The sequence below is a fragment of the Erpetoichthys calabaricus genome, chromosome 8, assembly GCF_900747795.2.
Source record: "Erpetoichthys calabaricus chromosome 8, fErpCal1.3, whole genome shotgun sequence".
NCBI lineage: Eukaryota > Metazoa > Chordata > Cladistia > Polypteriformes > Polypteridae > Erpetoichthys > Erpetoichthys calabaricus.
The window spans coordinates 21,365,737-21,385,541 of NC_041401.2; the positions used below are offsets into that span (position 1 = coordinate 21,365,737).

Genomic DNA, 19,805 nt, shown 5'->3' on the forward strand with positions numbered 1-19,805 from the left:
ATGGAGAAATAAATCCAATTAAAAGGTTAAGCAGTCATAACAGAGAATCTGTATGACTATGGAATATGGAAGACATTCTGTACATTTTTTTAGAAGCCAGGTGCCAGCTAGACACCACAGTCCAATTTCTGTCCAGCTCCCATTATTAATTTCTGAGTATGAAAGTACATAGATTTAACTTTACCTACTCATTAACTGTGCACTCACATTCTCCTCTGGCTACTTATTAAGTATTGCTGCTACCACTACTCTTGGAATTTACTGCTGTGTCTTCCATTGCACTGTCTCCACATGCAATAAAAACAAAGTCACTTATGGTCACTTTAAGGTGTGAAATTTCACAGTGCATACTTAGTTCTTGGACAGTTCATTGGACCACAATATACTAAGATGCATACACTTACTGAAGCAGAGTAAAATGGCACGGCCAATGCATAATTTTTTTTAAATACTTCACGCTTCAAAATCACAAACTATGAACTCCAGGTTTTGAACACAGTCAACCAATTGTACTTTGTAACAACCAGCCTCATAAACTAAACAGACAGACAGACAGATAGACACTTTATTAATCCCAATGGGAAATTCACATTCTCCAGCAGCAGCATACTGATACAATAAATAATATTAAATTAAAGAAAGATAATAATGCAGGTGAAAACCAGACAATAACTTTGTATAATGTTAAATGTTAACGTTTACCCCCCCGGGTGGAATTGAAGAGTCGCATAGTTTGGGGGAGGAATGATCTTCTCAGTCTGTCAGTGGAGGAGGACAGTGACAGCAGTCTGTCGCTGAAGCTGCTCTTCTGTCTGGAGATGATACTATTTAGTGGATGCAGTGGATTTTCCATAATTGATAGGAGCCTGCTGAGCGCCCTTCGCTCTGCCACAGATGTTAAACTGTCCAGCTCCATGCCAACAATAGAGCCTGCCTTCCTCACCAGTTTGTCCAGGCGTGAGGCGTCTTTCCTCTTAATGCTGCCTCCCCAGCACACCACCGCGTAGAAGAGGGCACTCGCCACAACCGTCTGATAGAACATTTGTAGCATCTTATTGCAGATGTTGAAGGACGCCAGCCTTCTAAGGAAGTATAGTCGGCTCTGTCCTTTCTTGCACAGCGCATCAGTATTGGCAGTCCAGTCTAATTTATCATCCAGCTGCACTCCAAGATATTTATAGGTCTGCACCATCTGTACACAGTCACCTTTGATGATCACGGGGTCTTTGAGGGGTCTAGGCCTCCTAAAATCCACCACCAGCTCCTTGGTTTTGCTGGTGTTCAGTTGTAGGTGGTTTGAGTCGCACCATTTAACAAAGTCATTGATTAGGTCCCTATACTCATCCTCCGGCCCATTCCTGATGCAGCCCACGATAGCAGTGTCAGGACTCCGAGTTGTATTGGAAGTCCGATGTATATAGGCTGAACAGGACCGGAGAAAGTACAGTCCCTTGTGGCGCTCCTGTGTTGCTTACCACAATGTCAGACGTGCAGTACCCAAGACGCACATACTGAGGGGTGTCTGTAAGATAGTCCACGATCCATGCCACTAGGTATGAATCTAATCCCATCTCTGTCAGCTTGTCCCTAAGGAGCAGAGGTTGGATTGTGTTGAAGGCGCTAGAGAAGTCTAGAAACATAATTCTTACAGCACCACTGCCTCTGTCCAAGTGAGAGAGGGATCGGTGTAGCATATAGATGATGGCATCCTCCGCTCCCACCTTCTCCTGATATGCAAACTGCAGAGGGTCAAGGGCGTGTTGAACCTGTGGCCTAAGGTGGTGAAGCAGCAGCCTCTCCATGGTCTTCATCACATGTGATGTCAGAGCAACAGGCTGAAAGTCATTCAGCTCACTAGGACGTGATACTTTGGGACTGGGGTGATGCAAGATGTTTTCCAAAGCCTCGGGACTCTCCCCTGTTCCAGGCTCAGGTTGAAGATGCGCTGTAGAGGACCCCCCAGCTCCGATGCACAGACCTTCAGCAGTCGTGGCGATACTCCATCTGGACCCGCTGCTTTGCTGGCACGAAGTCTCCTCAGCTCTCTGCTCACTTGCGCTGTTGTAATTGTGGGTGGGGATGTCTCTCCTATGCTGGTATCAGCAGAAGGATGTGTGGAGGGTGCAGTACTCCGAGGTGAGAGTGAGAGTGGGTTAGGGTGGTCAAACCTGTTAAAGAAGTTGTTCATTTGGTTTGCTCTCTTCACGTCTCTCTCGATGGTGGTACCCCGCTTCAAGCTGCAGCCAGTAATGATCTTCATCCCATCCCACACTTCCTTCATGCTGTTATTCTGCAACTTCTGCTCCAGCTTTCTCCTGTACTGCTCCTTCGCCGCCCTGAGCTGGACTTGGAGTTCCTTCTGCACGCGCTTGAGCTCATGCTGATCACCATCTTTAAAAGCCCTTTTCTTCTGGTTCAAAAGGCCCTTGATGTCACTTGTAATCCATGGCTTGTTGTTAGCATAGCAGCGTACAGTTCTTACTGGAACTACAATGTCCATACAGAAGTTGATGTAGTCAGTACTGCAGTCGACAACTTCCTCAATGTTCTCACTATGAGATCCCTGCAGGATATCCCAGTTTGTAGTTCCAAAACTTTCTCTCAGAGTATTCTCAGCCCCTGGGGTCCACTTCCTGAATGATCGTTTGGTTACAGGTAGGACTATTTGTTACTAAATTATAAACTTTTAGAAGAGTAAACGTATACTGCATTAAAAATTAATTTAAAAAGTACAATTCTCTGCAAAATCTACTCAGCTATACTCACAAAAATGAATGCAATTCTTTCTTTTCTTCACCAATTATTAAAATTATCAATTTACTACAGCTCCATTAACCTCCTTGGCGTTAACTCCAAGCGTGACTCAGGCTCAAAATTTTATGTAAACATGGTTAGGCCGGAGTCAGACTCGGGGTGATGTGTAATGATCTTCTTTAAGTGCAATGCCTCAATAACTCTCAGGCAGTATTCTGCCACCATCTAGTGGGTGACATAACATCATGCTGTAAAAAGTCTTGAATATTTCTATAAATTCTGTCACTTTATCGTAACTATGATAACTCATCAATATCCAGGAGTGGGACAGAGCCTTCAACCAAAACAAAAAAGCTGTAAATCCAATTTTAGAACAAACTGGAACTGAATCATTGCTTTAATTGACTGATAGTGATGACAAAGTGTATCAATTAGTCAAAGATAGTCTGGTGGAGATAATAGCCACTGAAATGAACCAGTATGCTGAGCAGTGTTGGAAAAGTCAGAGTAAACCATCTACTTATCACAGCCTTTTGTTCAGATGACATGTAAGTATTTATCAATCTCCTGATACTGTAGGGCATAGTGGATAAATCAGTCCATAGATGGTACTGGTCCATAAACCACTGTTGCATTTTCAACTAGTGCAACCTGTCACTGATGTGGACCCCCAAGTATTTGTAGGAGTGCATCACTTCTACATCTTATCCTTGAACAGTGACTAGACATAGAGCCTCTTTATTGTGATGAAAGTCAATGGCTCATCTGAGAGAGGCAGATGAAATGGAGGGATGACATGCAGCTTTTAATACGAGAATGCAGCACTGGTATGATAGGCAGATACAGCATAAGCAGTTCTTAAGACACACCAAAAAAACATGCTATACGAGGACAAAAGTGCAGTACACCCTAAAATTCACCCCAACAGAGGTGCGGCATTAAGGTGCATACTTTCAGGATCGCCTTAGTTAGATTAAGAAGACTGAGCTCTTGAAATAATACCAGCATCTATTTCTCCTGGTTACAAGGCAGCAAAGCTTGCTTTTATGGACTTTGCTTTGAATTGTTTAGATTGTATATTTTTTTCTACTTTTGACTTCTAGCATTTAATGCCTGGATTCTCTGCAAATAAACATTAGTAATAATTAAATTAAATTTTCAATATGGCCTCATTGGAACTTGCCTTGATAATTGATATCATTTGTCCCAGTATGCTTGTGTGAGTGACTTGTTATTTGTTTAGCTTTTTCAAAGATAGTGACCAGGAAAGGCATAAGATATGGGTAACCTGGTAGGAGAACCTAATAGCTTTGTTTGTTAGAATTGTGTAGCCCTTTTAGTGGTAACAATAGCCAGCCTCTTGCCTGTACTAAGTTATTTCATCTGAGGTAACTAACCTCAGCCATATTGTTGTCTTTGATTTGTGCAGCCCTTTCAAAGGGAACAATCTGAGAAGTACCAGTACTTTATCTTAAATATGGAATTCCCTCAATACACCTTTTTCCTATTTAAAAGTTTTTGACTTTGTTAAAACAAATCTGCCTAACTTCTGTAATGTTACATCACTATTCATACTGGAGTATACAGTATATCAACTAGTAATGAGGAAAAATATCACTAAACTTCAATTAATGTTGCACAGCGCCCCACTGGGAAAGGTGCCTCAATTTTAATATCTCAGGAAAGAAGTAGAATTAAATTATCCATAATATACATTCTTCATCAATCTGTACAACACATCCTGTAATTATACTAAAAACTACACATAATATAAAAGGTTTCAAGATTTAAATTATCCAAAATGCATAAGGAACTGGATCCTAATTGTGGACAATGCCATTTAGCACCGGCTTTGCTAGGCCATTTGTTTTGGGTATGTCCTAAATCAAGACCAATTTAGGGGAAGATATTTGTTTATTTATCAGATAGTGTTGGATTTACAATTATTTTTATTTCTTTTAGGACAAGGTAACATTGGATGAGGTTAACTCATATTCAATAAACTGAATCATTTTCTATACTAAAGTACACCAACTGATTTTGCCTAACTGGAAGAATCTAAATATCCATCCATCCATTATCCACTTCTTATCCGAGGTCAGGTCGCGGGGGCAGCAGCCTAAGCAGGGAAGCCCAGACCTCCCTATCTCCGGCCACCTCCTCCAGCTCCTCTGGGAGGACCCCGAAGGCGTTCCAAGGCCAGCCGGGAGATGTAATCCCTCCAGCGTGTCCTGGGTCTGCCCTGTGGCCTTCTCCCAGTGGGACATGCCCGGAACACCCCCCCCCAGGGGGGCATCCTAACCAGATGCCCGAACCACCTCAACTGACTCCTCTCAATGCGCAGGAGCAGCGACTCTACTCGAGTCTCTCCCGGATAACTGAACTCCTCACCCTATCTCTAAGGGAAAGTCCAGCCACCCTGCGGAGAAAACTCATTTTGGCCGCTTGTATCCGCGATCTTGCTCACTACCCAAAGCTTGTGGCCATAGGTGAGAGTAGAAACATAGATCGACTGGTAAATCGACAGCCTTGCCTTTTGGCTCAGCTCTCTCTTCACCACGATGGACCGTTGCAGAGCCCGCATTACTGTGGGTGATGCACCGATCCGTCTGTCAACCTCCCTCTCCATTCTTCCCTCACTCGTGAACAAGACCCCGAGATACTTGAACTCCTCCACTTGAGGTAGTAATGTGTTCCCAACCCGGAGTGAGCATTCTACCCTTTTCTGGCTGAGAACCATGGCCTCAGATTTAGAGGTGCTGACTCTCATCCCCACCGCTTCACACTCGGCTGCGAACCGCTCCAGTGAGAGCTGGAGATAACTATCCAATGAAGCCAACAGAACCACGTCATCCGCAAATAGCAGAGACAAGATTCAGAGGTCATCGAACAAGACCCCCTCCGCTCCTTTGCTGCGCCTAGAAATTGAATCTAAATATGCCCTCCATAATCCAGAAAAGTGGTACATTATCTAAAAAGTGGGAATAAAATTGTTTGCATGAAATGCTACAAAGTGTTTATTTTCAGAATTTAGAAATAATACACCAGTATTATTCTGAAATATGTGTGCCCAGCTCCTGTCTGTGTTTCTGTTTTACCTCTGGTGTTACAAATGTTTATTGTGATTAATGCATATTAAGTCTTTCTTTGACAAGTGACATTTATGAACGTATGTTTGACTATTTAGTTACAACCATAAATAAAAAAACAAAAAAAAAACTCTTGCTTACCACTGATGTTTCATTATTTGCCACTTCATAAAAACATTTGCATTTCCACAGCTCGCTGATCACATGGCTCAGCAGCACTTCCCAGGATCTTTCAGAATTGCTAGCAAGCTATGGATAAGACAACATATATTGTATGTTAACTTACTATCATCCACAAATAAAGTTTATTTTTTATGATCCTGGTTAATTTGTTGCATGACAGCATGTAAAGTGACTTTTCCTTTAATAGGTCAAATATTTGAAAGGCATCCTCCATTTTATTTTTCCCCTCACATTTTATTCGTACTAACATTTGACAACTTTCACCAATATGACTTGCTACCATTCTCAGCTAAGAATTGTTTTCATGTAAGACTTTGTGCAAAGAAAACAAAATCTTAATTTTACATAACTGTTTTCACATCAGGTGCTGGGGAAACTGTTTAACAACTCTGTAGGAATGAAAACTGAAACATTACTTCAGGATCAAGAATTATTTGGTTTCAGAACTTCATGACTTTCAAAAGGAGATGACCATGGAATGGAAATATTCAGAGTCTCAGTTTTATGTCTGTGCTGTCTCTAGAGAATACAAGCTTGATAGAATACACAAGATGCATCAAGAAATTCATGACTTATATGAAAGATACACTCATTCTTTCTGAAGTCTGCTTAATCCAATTCAGTGATCGTGAGGATCCTGGCATTATGTGGCAAAAGGCAGAAAAAGTAAGTTTTACATTTTATTTCCATTACAATTATACAACATAACAATTTCCCCTTGCATTACAGGATATCAGAAAGATATTGGAAATAATCCTTCCTGGGGTTTCACATACTATATATATATATATATATATATATATATATATATATATATATATATATATATACTGCATGCCTTCATATGATAATATAGTCACCACAGACATGTGCTGTTAATACTTCTTTTACAGTAAAATATTTGACTGCAGATAAAACCTGAAGCATTACTGAATAAACATGTTCAGATAAAATCCTTCTGGTTCTACTAATATTTTATGTGGGGTAAAGCAGCCAACATTTATCAAACTGACGGTAAAAGAATATATACTGGCAAGGCCCTTATCTGTCTCAGCCTTTTCTGTCATAGATTTATAGCTGACACTTTTACTGTTGCTGAATTTCTCTTCTTTTAAAATAGCAATAAGAATCTGTTCTTTTCTGCTGACATTTTCAGGTTTTGTTTATTTTTTTTAACTCAATAATACAAATTTCTCTGTCATACCATGTATACAGCAATATAATTAGAGTAGTGAAACTGTACATTTCATACATTCCTTACTTATAATAAAATCTTGTTAACATAGTGCTGCTCTCAAGAAATCCTCATTAAAAACCTTATTTTTTTTCCCTGCCATGCTTTCACATTTTGTATGACAAAGCATTTCTGACAATGTCTGAAAAACCCAATAATACAATACAGTGGAATTCAAGGTAATACGCTCTTATTATTAAATTGAGTTAACTGCAAAAGAGAATAGTCAGAATATTCACAAGCAATAACAACTGCTGTCAAAGGCTATACATGAAGTGTAATTTTATATTTTAGAGCTGTATTTTTTCATAAGAAACAGATTAATTAACTGAGCTATAAAGCTGTTAGGATTGTGATGCTCAGCAGACACCAACACTAAATTATAAAAAAAAAAAACTGAAAAGCAAAAGTGTCTGTATAATTACATGTAATTGTAGGTGTCTAAAAACAGCAGCTTGTGGTGCTTTATGCCTAAAAGGCATTTTTCTGAATCTTTACAAGAATTTTCAGTAGCATAACATTTAGCTTGTTAAGGCAATATGTATATAGTAGTTTTGTGTTCTCACCAATTTCTACAGGTGCACAGTGGAGCCCACTGGCTGCATCACATACTAGAATGGCACCTGCTCGATTCAAGATCGTAAAGCCCTGCTGAGGCTGGTGAAGACAACATAGAATATGACTGGCACCCAGCTGCCTTCTTTTCAGGACATACATAATACACACTGCCTTAAAAAGGCAAACAGACCTCTGTTATGCTGCCTTGCCACTTTTCTCACTCTGTCCTCCTGGCAACAAGTATAGGAGTACTGACACTGAGACCAGTAGGTTCAGGGACAGTTTTTATTCACAGGCTGTCAATGACAGCCAATCATGAGAGCAAATACTGTAATACAAAAAGCACTGTAAGCTTATATGGACAAATATTACCAAATCTATACTGATACAAATGAGACAAAACATTATGACCACCCCTCTATGAAGTGAATGACATGGACTATCTAGTGACAACAGCACACGTGAAGGTCAGAGATATATTAGATAGTAAGATGACATGAGGTACTTTTAGTTGAAGTGTTAAATGCACAAGATTGGCAAGGCTTAAAGACCTCAGTGAATTGGGTAAGAGCCAAAATCATTATGGCCAGACAACTGTGTCGGAGCTATTCTGAAATGGCAAGGCTTGTGGTGCAATCAGGGTTAGCTGTGAGGCATAAATCCCTATAGTTGTCCAAAGAAGTAAAAAACATGACCATTGACGGGGTGTTGGGCAGTGAAGATTCATCGACGTGAGGGGTCAACAAAGGCTAACTCATCTGGTGCAAACCAACAGAAGGGCTACTGTGGCTCAAATTGCAGATGACTTTAATGATGGTTCTGGGAGTAATGTGTCATTATAGACATAGCGCATAGAACTCTGCTTCATATGGGGGGGAGTAACCGCAGGCCAGTCAGAGTGCCCATGCTAACTTCTAAAATGCCTACAATTGGCACATGATCACTAGCATTGGACCCTGGATCAATGGAAGAATATCGCCTGGTACATCAAATCACATTTTCTTTTGCATGTACATCTGTGTTGTTTACCTGGGGAAGAGACAGCACAAGTGTGCACTGCGGGAAGACAATACACTGGTGGAGGGACTTTTGTGCTTTAGACAACATTCTGCTGAGAAAACCCTAGGTCCTGGAATTCATTGGATGTGCAGTGCCTACCTAAACATTCCTGCAGACCCGGCACACTGCTTCATGGCAATAGTATTCCCCAATGGAAATGGCATCTTTCAACAGGATAATGTGCTCTGCTACTCTGAAGAAATTGTTCTGGAATGGTTTGAGTAACATGATGAAGAGTTCAGGGTGTTGCTCTAGACTTCAGATTCCTCAGGTTTGAATCCAACTGAGCATCTGTGGATGAGTCGGAACAACTAATCTGATCTGTGGCAGCTCTGCCTTGCAACTTACAGGTGTTAGAGAATCTGATGCTAACATCTTGGTGCCTAATACCACAGAGCACATTCAGAGGTCTTGTACAGTCCATGCCTTGGTGAATCAGAGCTGTTTTGGTGACATACAGATTCGGAACAGCATATCAGGGAGGTGATCATAATGTTTTGGCACCTTAGTGTATATACTGCATGCTATGTATACTTTTTTGTTTTTGCATGTCTTTGTTGGTATCGTATTATTGTCACTGCTCGGAGGAAATATGCAAGAACTTCATCATACTGTGTACACATAATAATAAACTTGAACTTAAAAATGGTAACATATAGGAAATTGCAATAAATTAAAAACTTGAAAGATTATCAGATACTAAATTAATAAAATTACAGGATTAAATATGCGACCCAACATAAATAAAGCCTTATGCAAATATTGACATGGCAAAAATGAAGCCTGACTATAATGAAATCGGTATCCTGACTCAGGGGTACATTATAACATATAGACTGAGGTAAAGTTATATTACTATGTATTTTGCTCATTTATATTAACCATGATGCTAATAATGGTATGAAGCTGCCAGAGGACAGCAACTGTGAAAATAGACAAACAAAAATCAATCAGTAAAATGTGACACATACATTTTTAATTAAAGCTAATGACAGCTAATAACCATAACTGTTTATTCATATCAAATATAACATTTAATTTTCAAACCTGTTAACTCAAATTGTTATCATGATGGGGAGTGTGCCTATTCTGAAACATTCGATGCAAGGCAGGAATCAGCCCCTGATGGGACAACTATTGATTATAGGGCCCACTGATACACATGGGTCCAATTTAGAATCTCTAATCAGCTTAGCTTGCATGTGTTTGTGATGTGGGAAGAAAACATATAGTAAGAACTTAGAGGAAAAACTATGCAGATATTGGGTGATCGTGCAAATTTCACATACACATGGAACTCAAATCCAGTATGCCGGATCTGTGAGGAACTGATTCTAACAACTGCAACACTGGGTGCTCAGTTTGCATTACAGTCAATTTAAAACAAAACAGTAAAATGAGGTGTTAAAATCTTAGACGTCTAATTACCTTCTTAAGTGCACCTGAGGTCTCCCATGCAATTCTCTCTTCTGCACTAAATTTTACAGAAAGTGATGCAATGGCTTGGATGTACTGCACTGTGTACAACACCTTCACAATGCAGGTGAAATGTTCTATTGGAGAGGAAAACAAAGCAAAAATTCAGTCAAAATGTAAGTTTGTGCCCGCGAACAGTACTCTGGAACATACATGGAATGGACAGATGTTCAAAAGCTGAACAAAAATAAAGATAATTCTGAAACATAACAATGTAGGCAGCATTGAAACAAATACAATATTACAGTCACTCTTGTATTTCATTACAAAAAATATAGTCTGACTAAAGAAACAAACATCACAATAATTTAACTCTCTTCACAGATACAACTCCGCTTTCAAAATTTACACAAACAGTTTTCAAAATCCCCTCATATAGAAGGACAGGTTATGCTTCCTTACACACTTTAAAATAAGAGAACATAATGAACTCTAATTGGATTTCACTACCACCTTTAAGAAAAATAATTTCTCTGTTTACAGTTATGAAATACATGAATACTCAAGACTTTTCTGATAACATTTTCCACAAGATTTTGTTTAAAACTAAAGTGGTTTATTGCACAAAAATGGGTTTTTTCATGTATAATGTTTCTTTTTAACTGGGCTTAAAAAATCACTTTCATTTTACAAGAAAATGGCATAATTCGCTAAGGCATTATAATGCATGTTAAAAAGATAACACAGACTGAACTATGCTGCCTGCAATGTTAGTCTTACTTGATCAAGCATCATTGCAATTTTGGGCTATTGTTAAAGTGCGAATGGAAAATTCTTGCTAACTATGACCGCACTGGCCATGAACTCAATTCTCATAAAACATATTTTTGCATGGTACATTCTATGCTTCCAAAATTGATTAGAAATGCATGATACAAACCAGACATGTAAGGGCAATGTTGCAAGTCTGAAAATAATCTACATTTCTTTAACTTCTGACATTGTGCATCCTGCCTTGTAAACTGTACCGAGATGGGATTCTATTAGTCATGTCTTCCCATGATGTACAGTAGGTCATTCAAAATTTCTTTCAAAATTCTAGTTACTTTATTATACTATTCTGTTTTTTATGCAACTTTGTGACATTTCCTACATTTCCCATAATTATTGAACTAGACAGACAGAGGATCCCATACTCTATACAGCCCTGGCAATGGACATTTCCACAGCATTTAGGGCAGGTCGTTTGTCTATAAACCATAAGAATATCCTAAATGTCATAATTTCAGCTCAGAATTAAAGCATCTAGACAAAAAGCAAAACCATTTCTAAATGTCACATATTTGGACACCCCGTAAACATTTTGAACATTTTGAATCCTTTAGATTATCATGGTTCGTTCACAACTCATAAAAGCTACCTGCATGCCATCTTGTTAAGATGTTAAGACTTTATTAAAAGTGCCCTAACATTACCAAAAAAAATCTTCCAAATGTCACAGTTTTACACACCAGTTACACATTTTGAACACTGCCATGTGCTTCAGGTTCATTTTAATCCACCATATTTCTGTATTTTTTGAGCTTCTGTAAACATTTCGCTTAAATACAGAAAGCAAAGGGTAATGGTGAGATGATTGCTTTTTCAGAATTAGGTGATGTTAAAAGAGATATCCAGAAGAGTTTACTGCTGGGGCTGCTGATCTTTTAAATATACATAAGCAAGCTGGACAAGTATATAATCAATAACACTGACTACATGACAAAGCTTGCCTACACTACCAAACTAGGTGGATAGGCAGGTAATGTAGAATTAGCTAAATTGTTGCAGAGGGACTTGGATAGCATACATGCCTGGGCCGATTTGTAGCAGATGAAATTTAATGTACATAAAGTATTGCATGTAGGATGCAGAAATGTTTGAAAACACATTGGGAGGTCTGAAACTAGAAAAATACACCTTATGAGAAGGACCTGATAGTCATAGTGGACTCATCACCATCTACATCAAGACAATGGACAGAAGGTTTAAAAAAGCTAAAAGGATGTTATGTTATTTGAGTAGTGAGAAAAGCGTTATATAAATGTAAAGAATTATTATTATTTATCACAATGTTTCACGAATGTGTCAAGGGAATTTACCGTATGCCTAATCTTTATAATGCATTAGTGAGGCCTCACCTGTAGTACTCAGTTCAGTTTTGCTCTCCTTATTAGAAAAATACCTAGCGGTGCTAGAGAACATCCAGAGGAAAGCAAATAGGTGGATTCAGGAAGTAAGTGGCATTTATGAGCTATGAGGAGAGACTGAAGGAGTTGAGCCTTTTCAGTTTAAGCAAGCTGAGATTAGGAAGGAACATGATTAAATTGTTTAAAATTCTGAAAATGAATTAGTACTGTGGACCCCAGCTGTTCTTTAAAAAAAACTACATCAAGAGCACAGGGAGATGGCTGAAAAGTTATTGCTCAAATGTTAGAAAGTTATAAAGACACATGGAACAAATTACCAAGTACTGTGGTGAAGAGCAAGACTGTAAAGACCTTCAAATCTGTCCTTGATGTTATTTTGGAAGTCTAGATGAACAGGACAGATACACTTATTGGGCTGAATGGCCTGTTCCCATCACAGTCTTTGTAAGATTTTATTTTCTAAGTTAAATTTCCCACAGGATAAATAAAGTATTATCTATCAATCTATCAGATTCAATTGATTTTACTTTCCACTCTTGAATGGATTTTACTCTCCATTTAGGGTACTGTTTGTTTACATTCCATACAAATATCCTAGATGTCATCTGTTCTAAAGTGGAGGATCATTACTACTACACTAGCCATGTGCGCCCAACTACGTTGCGCGTGTTAAAGTTGTCTGTGAAGGGCTCCCTGTTTAAACGCGGCTGCCAGTCGTGAACTGGGCCCTTCGTCGCACAGCATTATGATTTTTTATAAGGGAAACAAAATTACAAAAGTAAACCCTTGGACATTGATTCGATAGGAACGGCCTACTCGGGATCACTGTCCGAATAGTAATTATGTGGTGGTGTAGGAGCATTTCTGCTTCTCTCCGTACACAGTCCGTCTCATTTTCACGACGCTGTCGTTTCCTCTCACGATCTCTTCTCAACCTTTCTCCAATCTCGCAGGTTGCTTTGTGGCAATCCAAAGAGTAAGGCAATATACACGGAGCAATGGTTATAAAAGGGGGACACATAGGTATCCAGGATCTTTAAAGCATAAATAGGGATCACTTCACTGACATGTGAGCAAGCCACGGTACAACTGTGAGATGCGCAGCACTCGCCGGCTACAACGTAACAATAATAATTTCCGGAACGTGCTGGTACGTTGTCATTCATTTTACCCACTGTCTTTCATTCATATGTTACGTAGGCACGTACCTTTTATCTTCGGCAATCTCATTTTCTAACCAGGCCTCAGGAGCTAACCAGCGTAACACTGTCCACCACCCCTTTCGTTATTCCGGCACATTGTTGACATCCGTGAGTAACAACGTCGTACTAAACTGGAAGGTGGTCTATGCATGTGTGGAATTCGCGGACAAACAAAGATCAAGATCCAAATGAAGATTATATATAGAGATTTTAAGACGGTCAATCAATATAAGATGGTTTGAAGTGAAAAATCTGATGTCCAGGGCGTTTAAAAAGGGGTGTCAATATTGAGTCAAAAAATACCCGGAAGACACAGCATTGAGTCAGTACTTAAAGATGTTGTGAAGTTTAAACAGTCCAAGGGGTGCCTCAAGTTTAGAATCTGTTCTGTTTTGCTAAAAGAGATCATAAACAATACAGCCCGTTGTAAAATATTAAATGCTTTTATATGAACTGTATAGACTAATGATTAAAGACATATACACATTAATGATATATAAAGACTATATGATAATGATATATAAAAAAGAAAGAGAAAAACCAGAAACAGTTTAAGAACCACTTTTTTCTTGCCCTGTGTTGATCCCAATTATAAAATCAAAATAATGCACTGGAAACTTAAGTGGAATACGCATAATAAAAATGAAGAGCACTCTTCCAGGATATTTATTCCCCTTAGGGACTTAGGCATAATAAAACTGTGCTGTTCATTCAAGCTTACATGACAACAGAAAATAGACACAGGATAATGTGAGGGCAGCTGACGTAGGGGGTGATTGATGCTCTGTGATGGGAAAGAGACTATACTATGATGAGGCAGTGCGTATACAACAGCATGTTAACTGTGTGCAGTGAAAAGTTGATGGCAATCAGACAGACCTGGGGAGACAGAGCCCTATGCAAGGCAATGTAACAAAGGAAAAGTATTTTTAAATCAAAAAGAAGCCTTGCATTTTATATCCACCTATTAAAGACATGATTCTAATCATGCACAAAGAACTATTTTAATTTTCTATTTTGCAACATAAAATCTAATGTTTTAATTGCAATCATACTCCAAGCAAAACAAAATATCAAATGCCTGTCTTTTTTACAGTAAACTGACATTAGGTACTACAATATACTTACTGCTACAATATGCAGTGCAAGTAACTATTAATTTATAAGTACAGTGATCCCTCGCTATATCGCGCTTCGCCTTTCGCGGCTTCACTCCATCGCGGATTTTATATGTAAGCATATTTAAATATATATCGCGGATTTTTCGCTGCTTCGCGGGTTTCTGCGGACAATAGGTCTTTTAATTTCTGGTACATGCTTCCTCAGTTGGTTTGCCCAGTTGATTTCATACAAGGGACGCTATTGGCAGATGGCTGAAAAGCTATCCAGCTAACTTTCTCTCTCTCTCTCTCTCTCTTGCGCTGACGTAGGGGGGTGTGAGCAGGGGGGCTGTGTGCAGCTGCTTCCTGAAGGACAGGCTGCACGGAGCTTCGCATACTTAAAAGCTCAAAGGGCACGTATTGATTTTTTTTATCTGTCTCTCTCTCTCTCTCTCTCTCTCTCTCTCTCTCTTCCTGCTCCTGACAGAGGGGGTGTGAGCTGCCGCCTTCAACAGCTTTGTACCAGCGGTGCTTCGCATACTTAAAAGCCGTATTGATTTTTTTTTTGACTGCTTGCTTTGCACTCCTTTGAAAAGGAAGATATGTTTGCATTCTTTTAATTGTGAAACAGAACTGTCATCTCTGTCTTGTCATGGAGCACAGTTTAAACTTTTGAAAAAGAGACAAATGTTTGTTTGCAGTGTTTGAATAACGTTCCTGTCTCTCTACAACCTCCTGTGTTTCTGCGCAAATCTGTGACCCAAGCATGACATTCTAAAAATAACCATATAAACGTATGGTTTCTACTTCGCGGATTTTCCTACTTCGCGGGTGGCTCTGGAACGCAACCCCCGCGATGGAGGAGGGATTACTGTATTTCACAAAACTTATATGGGTAGAAATAAACCAGTTGAAAACAATGAAAATGCAAACACAGCTTAGTCTACAGTAGTTGTGTATGCAGCCTTCTTATTCAAAGGCTGTAGATTAAAAAAAAAAAATCACAGAGCAGATTAGAGATTTTACTTTGTACACTTAAGTAATTTCACTTTTATTTCACATTAGTCACTAGTGTAACTTTAGCACAGGAGCAAAGCTACCACCTCACAGATCCAACATCCAGGGTTCACGTACCACACCTGGTTATGGTCTGCATGGGGTTTCCTCATACATATAATTGTCTGGAAGACATAAAAGGTTACTGCTGATTAGATTGCTTAGTAATCCTCAATCACTGAGAAATCCGTAGTAAGACGACTACACTAAAGGCTGGACATTTTCAAATCTATTTAATGAAACTGGCTGAAATGGTCTAATTATGATAACCAATTGCCTGAAAAGCTAAGCTGGCAAAAATGCTATTAAAGACATTTTAAACTTTCATGAGGCTTCTTAGCATATGTGGGTGATATCCTATGCAGAAATTCTAAAGTTCTGCAAGCCAAATGACACTTATATAATTTTATATGAAACTTCATTTACCAGACACAAAAGTTCTAGCTAGCTAACTGCAGACACCAATTTACTCATTCACCAAAACCAACAATAATTCTGTTTTCAAGATCAGAGGACAGATATATAGGCATAAAGGACAGTGAGGAATAATTATTTAAAAAAAAAAAAAAAAAATATGAAGAAAGGTCAGGTAAGCAAAATTCAGCAAATGTCACAACACAAATTTAAAAGCCTGCTGTTTTCTCATGCCTTTTTTAATGGAGACCAGCAGCAACAAAAGAGGGAGCAACTTCTAATGAACCAGAAGCACTTCATAGTCAGAACCTGAGAGCACACACCTCATATAAAATGTGGCCTAGCAGAGAACCAGTCACAAGAACAAAAGAAATTTGATAAATGAGAAGAAACCATTCAGTACATCAGGCTCATTTGTTTAACTAATAGCAAAGCTGCCCCCTAATCTTGTTCAGATTCTTCTTAAACGTTGTCAAGGCTTCTGCTTCAACTACATGTCTCGGTAGTTTGTCCCAGATTCCTATTACTCTGTGCCCCAATAATCACAAACATTGCCATTATACTAATAACCCAAATGTCCATCAATTACTCAGTATATGTAACCAATCCAGAAAGCACTTTAAGACAGAGAAGCTTTTATATGTTGCACCTCTATATGATAATCATCATTTACTACCCTCTCAAACCTACACAGTATTTAACCTTTCAGAAATTGTTTGGAATTAAAACATTGGTAACTGATGTCCTATATGATTTGAAATTAGAAAAAATGAAATTCTCACTTTGAGGACTTGTACAAAACTTTTTTATTGAATTTATTAAAAGCAAGTAACATTCTATACAAGCAAGTCAAACTTGACAAAACTAACTTCAAATCAACCCCCACCCATGAGAAAGAGAGCTACGCCAACAGAGTAAAACTTTAAGTGTTGGGGGAAAAAAAGGGGGAAGAAAATCCTTTTCCTCAATTTAAATGCTTAATCTAAAATGTTATTGATTAAATCCTGCAAGGTTTAAAAAAGTTTTGCACAGATCCTCTAAGTGACAATTTGATTTTTTCCAATTTCAAATAGTATATAACATCAGTTACCCACTGACTTAAAAGAGGAGAGTTAGGATTCTTCCAGTTGAACAAGATAAGTCTACGTGCCAATAGTGCAGTAAAGGCAGTTTGTTTGTCCTTCTCCACTTTAAGCCCACCAAACACAGCTGTTAGTGGATTAGGAGGGATTGTGACACCAAGGCTATCTGAGAGGCATTTACAGATTTTGGTCCAGAATGATGTTAATTTGGTGCAGGCCCCAAACATGTGGCCTAGTGAGGCTGGAACTTGATTGCAGTGTTTGCAGGTTGGATCTTGCCCTGGAAACATTTTGGACAATTTTTAAATGAGAGAGATGTGCTCGATATATAATTTTGAGTTGGATTGTATGGTTTGCGTATATGGAGCGCGACTGAATTCTGTGCATTGCTATTTTCTACTCCTTTTCTGAGATGTTGAGTGAGAGATCCTTTTCCCACTGTACTCTTGGATCTTTGAAAGGGAGGGACTGTAAAATGTTTTTATATATTACAGAAATGCTGTCTGAGTCCTCAAGCCTGATAAATAAAACTTTTTTAACATATGGCAAGACCTCATTAAATTTTAGATTAAGCATCTTTATCAGGGAAAAGAATATTGTTCCTTCTTTTTTTTTTTAAATAAAACAATTGCTCTTGTTGTTGGCTCTTCTATTATGGGTCGGGGTTTATTTTAGGTTTGTTACATTTGACCTAATTGTATGTAATGTTACTTTCTTTGTTGTTAAAGTAAGTCTTGATTGTATGTCAATTTCTTTAAACAAAACCTACAAAAAAAAGTGCTTCCTGACTTCAGTCCTAAATGCACTTCTCTTTAATTGCCACTGGTGTCCTCTCTTATGTGATTAACGATTTTAAGCTCAAAGAATTCTGCTGATCTACTTTATCATACTAGTACTTTATGTACACCAGTATTTAGTATGTCCACCTTGACTGAGCAGTTTGTGTCTTCAAAATTCCCGACAGGTGGTCAGAGTAAGGTACTTTGTCACTCAAGAACTTTAATGTTGTTCCTCCTTGAGAATGCAGTGGCCTTCAAAGAATGTTTGGGGGGATAGGTCACTGTCCTGTTGGAAAATTGTCTGATAGCCCAGGGTACAGAGAAAACAGAGAACCTTTTCTTTCAAGATTTTGTAGTATTTTATGGTATAAAATGACAAAATTGATGAAGTACTCACTTTCAACACTCATACAATCGCTATATAAGAACTCTACCCCCTTAGTGTTTCACTGTGGGAACGATGCACTTCTCACTGTACCCATCCATTTGTGATGCTAGAGTACATTTTAGGCACCATCAGATACAAAAATATTGATTGTTGATTCATCAAACCAGAGAATAGATTCTTGAAGGTCTTCCCCTTTGTTAATATAAGTCATGGCAAAGGCTAAATGGGCTTCCTATGCTTTAGTTTCAGCAGTGGCTTCCTCCATAGACAACAACCATGCATTCCACTTCAGTGCAGGGTTCATCTTACTGTATGAGATGAAACAGTCACTTCAGTTTGAATGTTAACCGATTTTGTTAGCTCTGAGACACCTGCTTTGCGATTTCTCCTGCACTTTTTTCAGCAAAAGTCACTTGAATTTCTGATCTTTGCTACTGTACTTTGGCTCCATAACTGATTTACCAGTCTTCTAGTACCCTTCTTTCTGAAATGAATAATTTTACAGCTTACGTCTCTGACAAATTCTCTGCCATGCAAGGTCAATGCCAGAATTAAGTCTAGTAGTCATACAACTGACTTTTTATAGGGTAGCATCACAATTCAAAGCAACTTATTTAGATTCAATTATATTAGATAAACTTTATTAATCCCAAGGGGAAATTCACATGTATACAGCAGCAGAAACATAAAAGCAAGGATTCAGACTCAAAGGAATAATAATGCAGCCAATCAATTAATATGCAAATAAAAATATATATATATATATATTAATAAATGTATATTGTTCAGATATTTCAAAATGTCATGTTAAAATAAACTTAATAAATGTCCCAGGAGGAAGCGCTGAAATGCTAGATAGCACTGGACAAAAAAGACCCCCAGAGGTGCTTCTTAGTAAGGGGGACGGAGGAGATTTTACATGATGGCATCCAATTTTTCTACTATCCTCTATTCTATAACAGCTTCCAGTGTGTCCAGGGTTCATTTTCCTGATATGTTTATTCTGCAGTTGTGCTTCTTTTGAGTTCAAGTTGATTCCCCAGAAGACCACAGGATAGAACAACACACTGGCTACTATGGATAGATAGAACATTTCCAGTAGCTTGCTGCACAAATCATAAGGCTCAAGCATCCTTAGCAAGTACAGTCTGCTTTGGCATTGGTCAGACTAGTCCAGTTTGCTGTTTATATGGACACCTAGGTACTTGTACCTCTGCACCACTTCCACATCCTTCCCCTGGATGGTAAAGCATCTCAGAGGCTCCCTGGCCTGCCTAAAGTCCATCACCAGCTCTTTTGTCT

General features: G+C 38.7%; 2 protein-coding genes across 2 annotated transcripts in view; both read right to left on the reverse strand.

The window, feature by feature from the left end:
* LOC127528918 (uncharacterized) overlaps positions 1–19,805 on the reverse strand; it is a 469,030-nt gene that overhangs the window by 196,171 nt on the left and 253,054 nt on the right. The window lies entirely within an intron of this gene.
* ubr3 (ubiquitin protein ligase E3 component n-recognin 3) overlaps positions 1–19,805 on the reverse strand; it is a 279,977-nt gene that overhangs the window by 18,102 nt on the left and 242,070 nt on the right. The window contains 2 exon segments of the mRNA XM_051930608.1: positions 5,985–6,092; positions 10,306–10,430. Coding sequence (XP_051786568.1) covers positions 5,985–6,092; positions 10,306–10,430 — 233 coding nt within the window.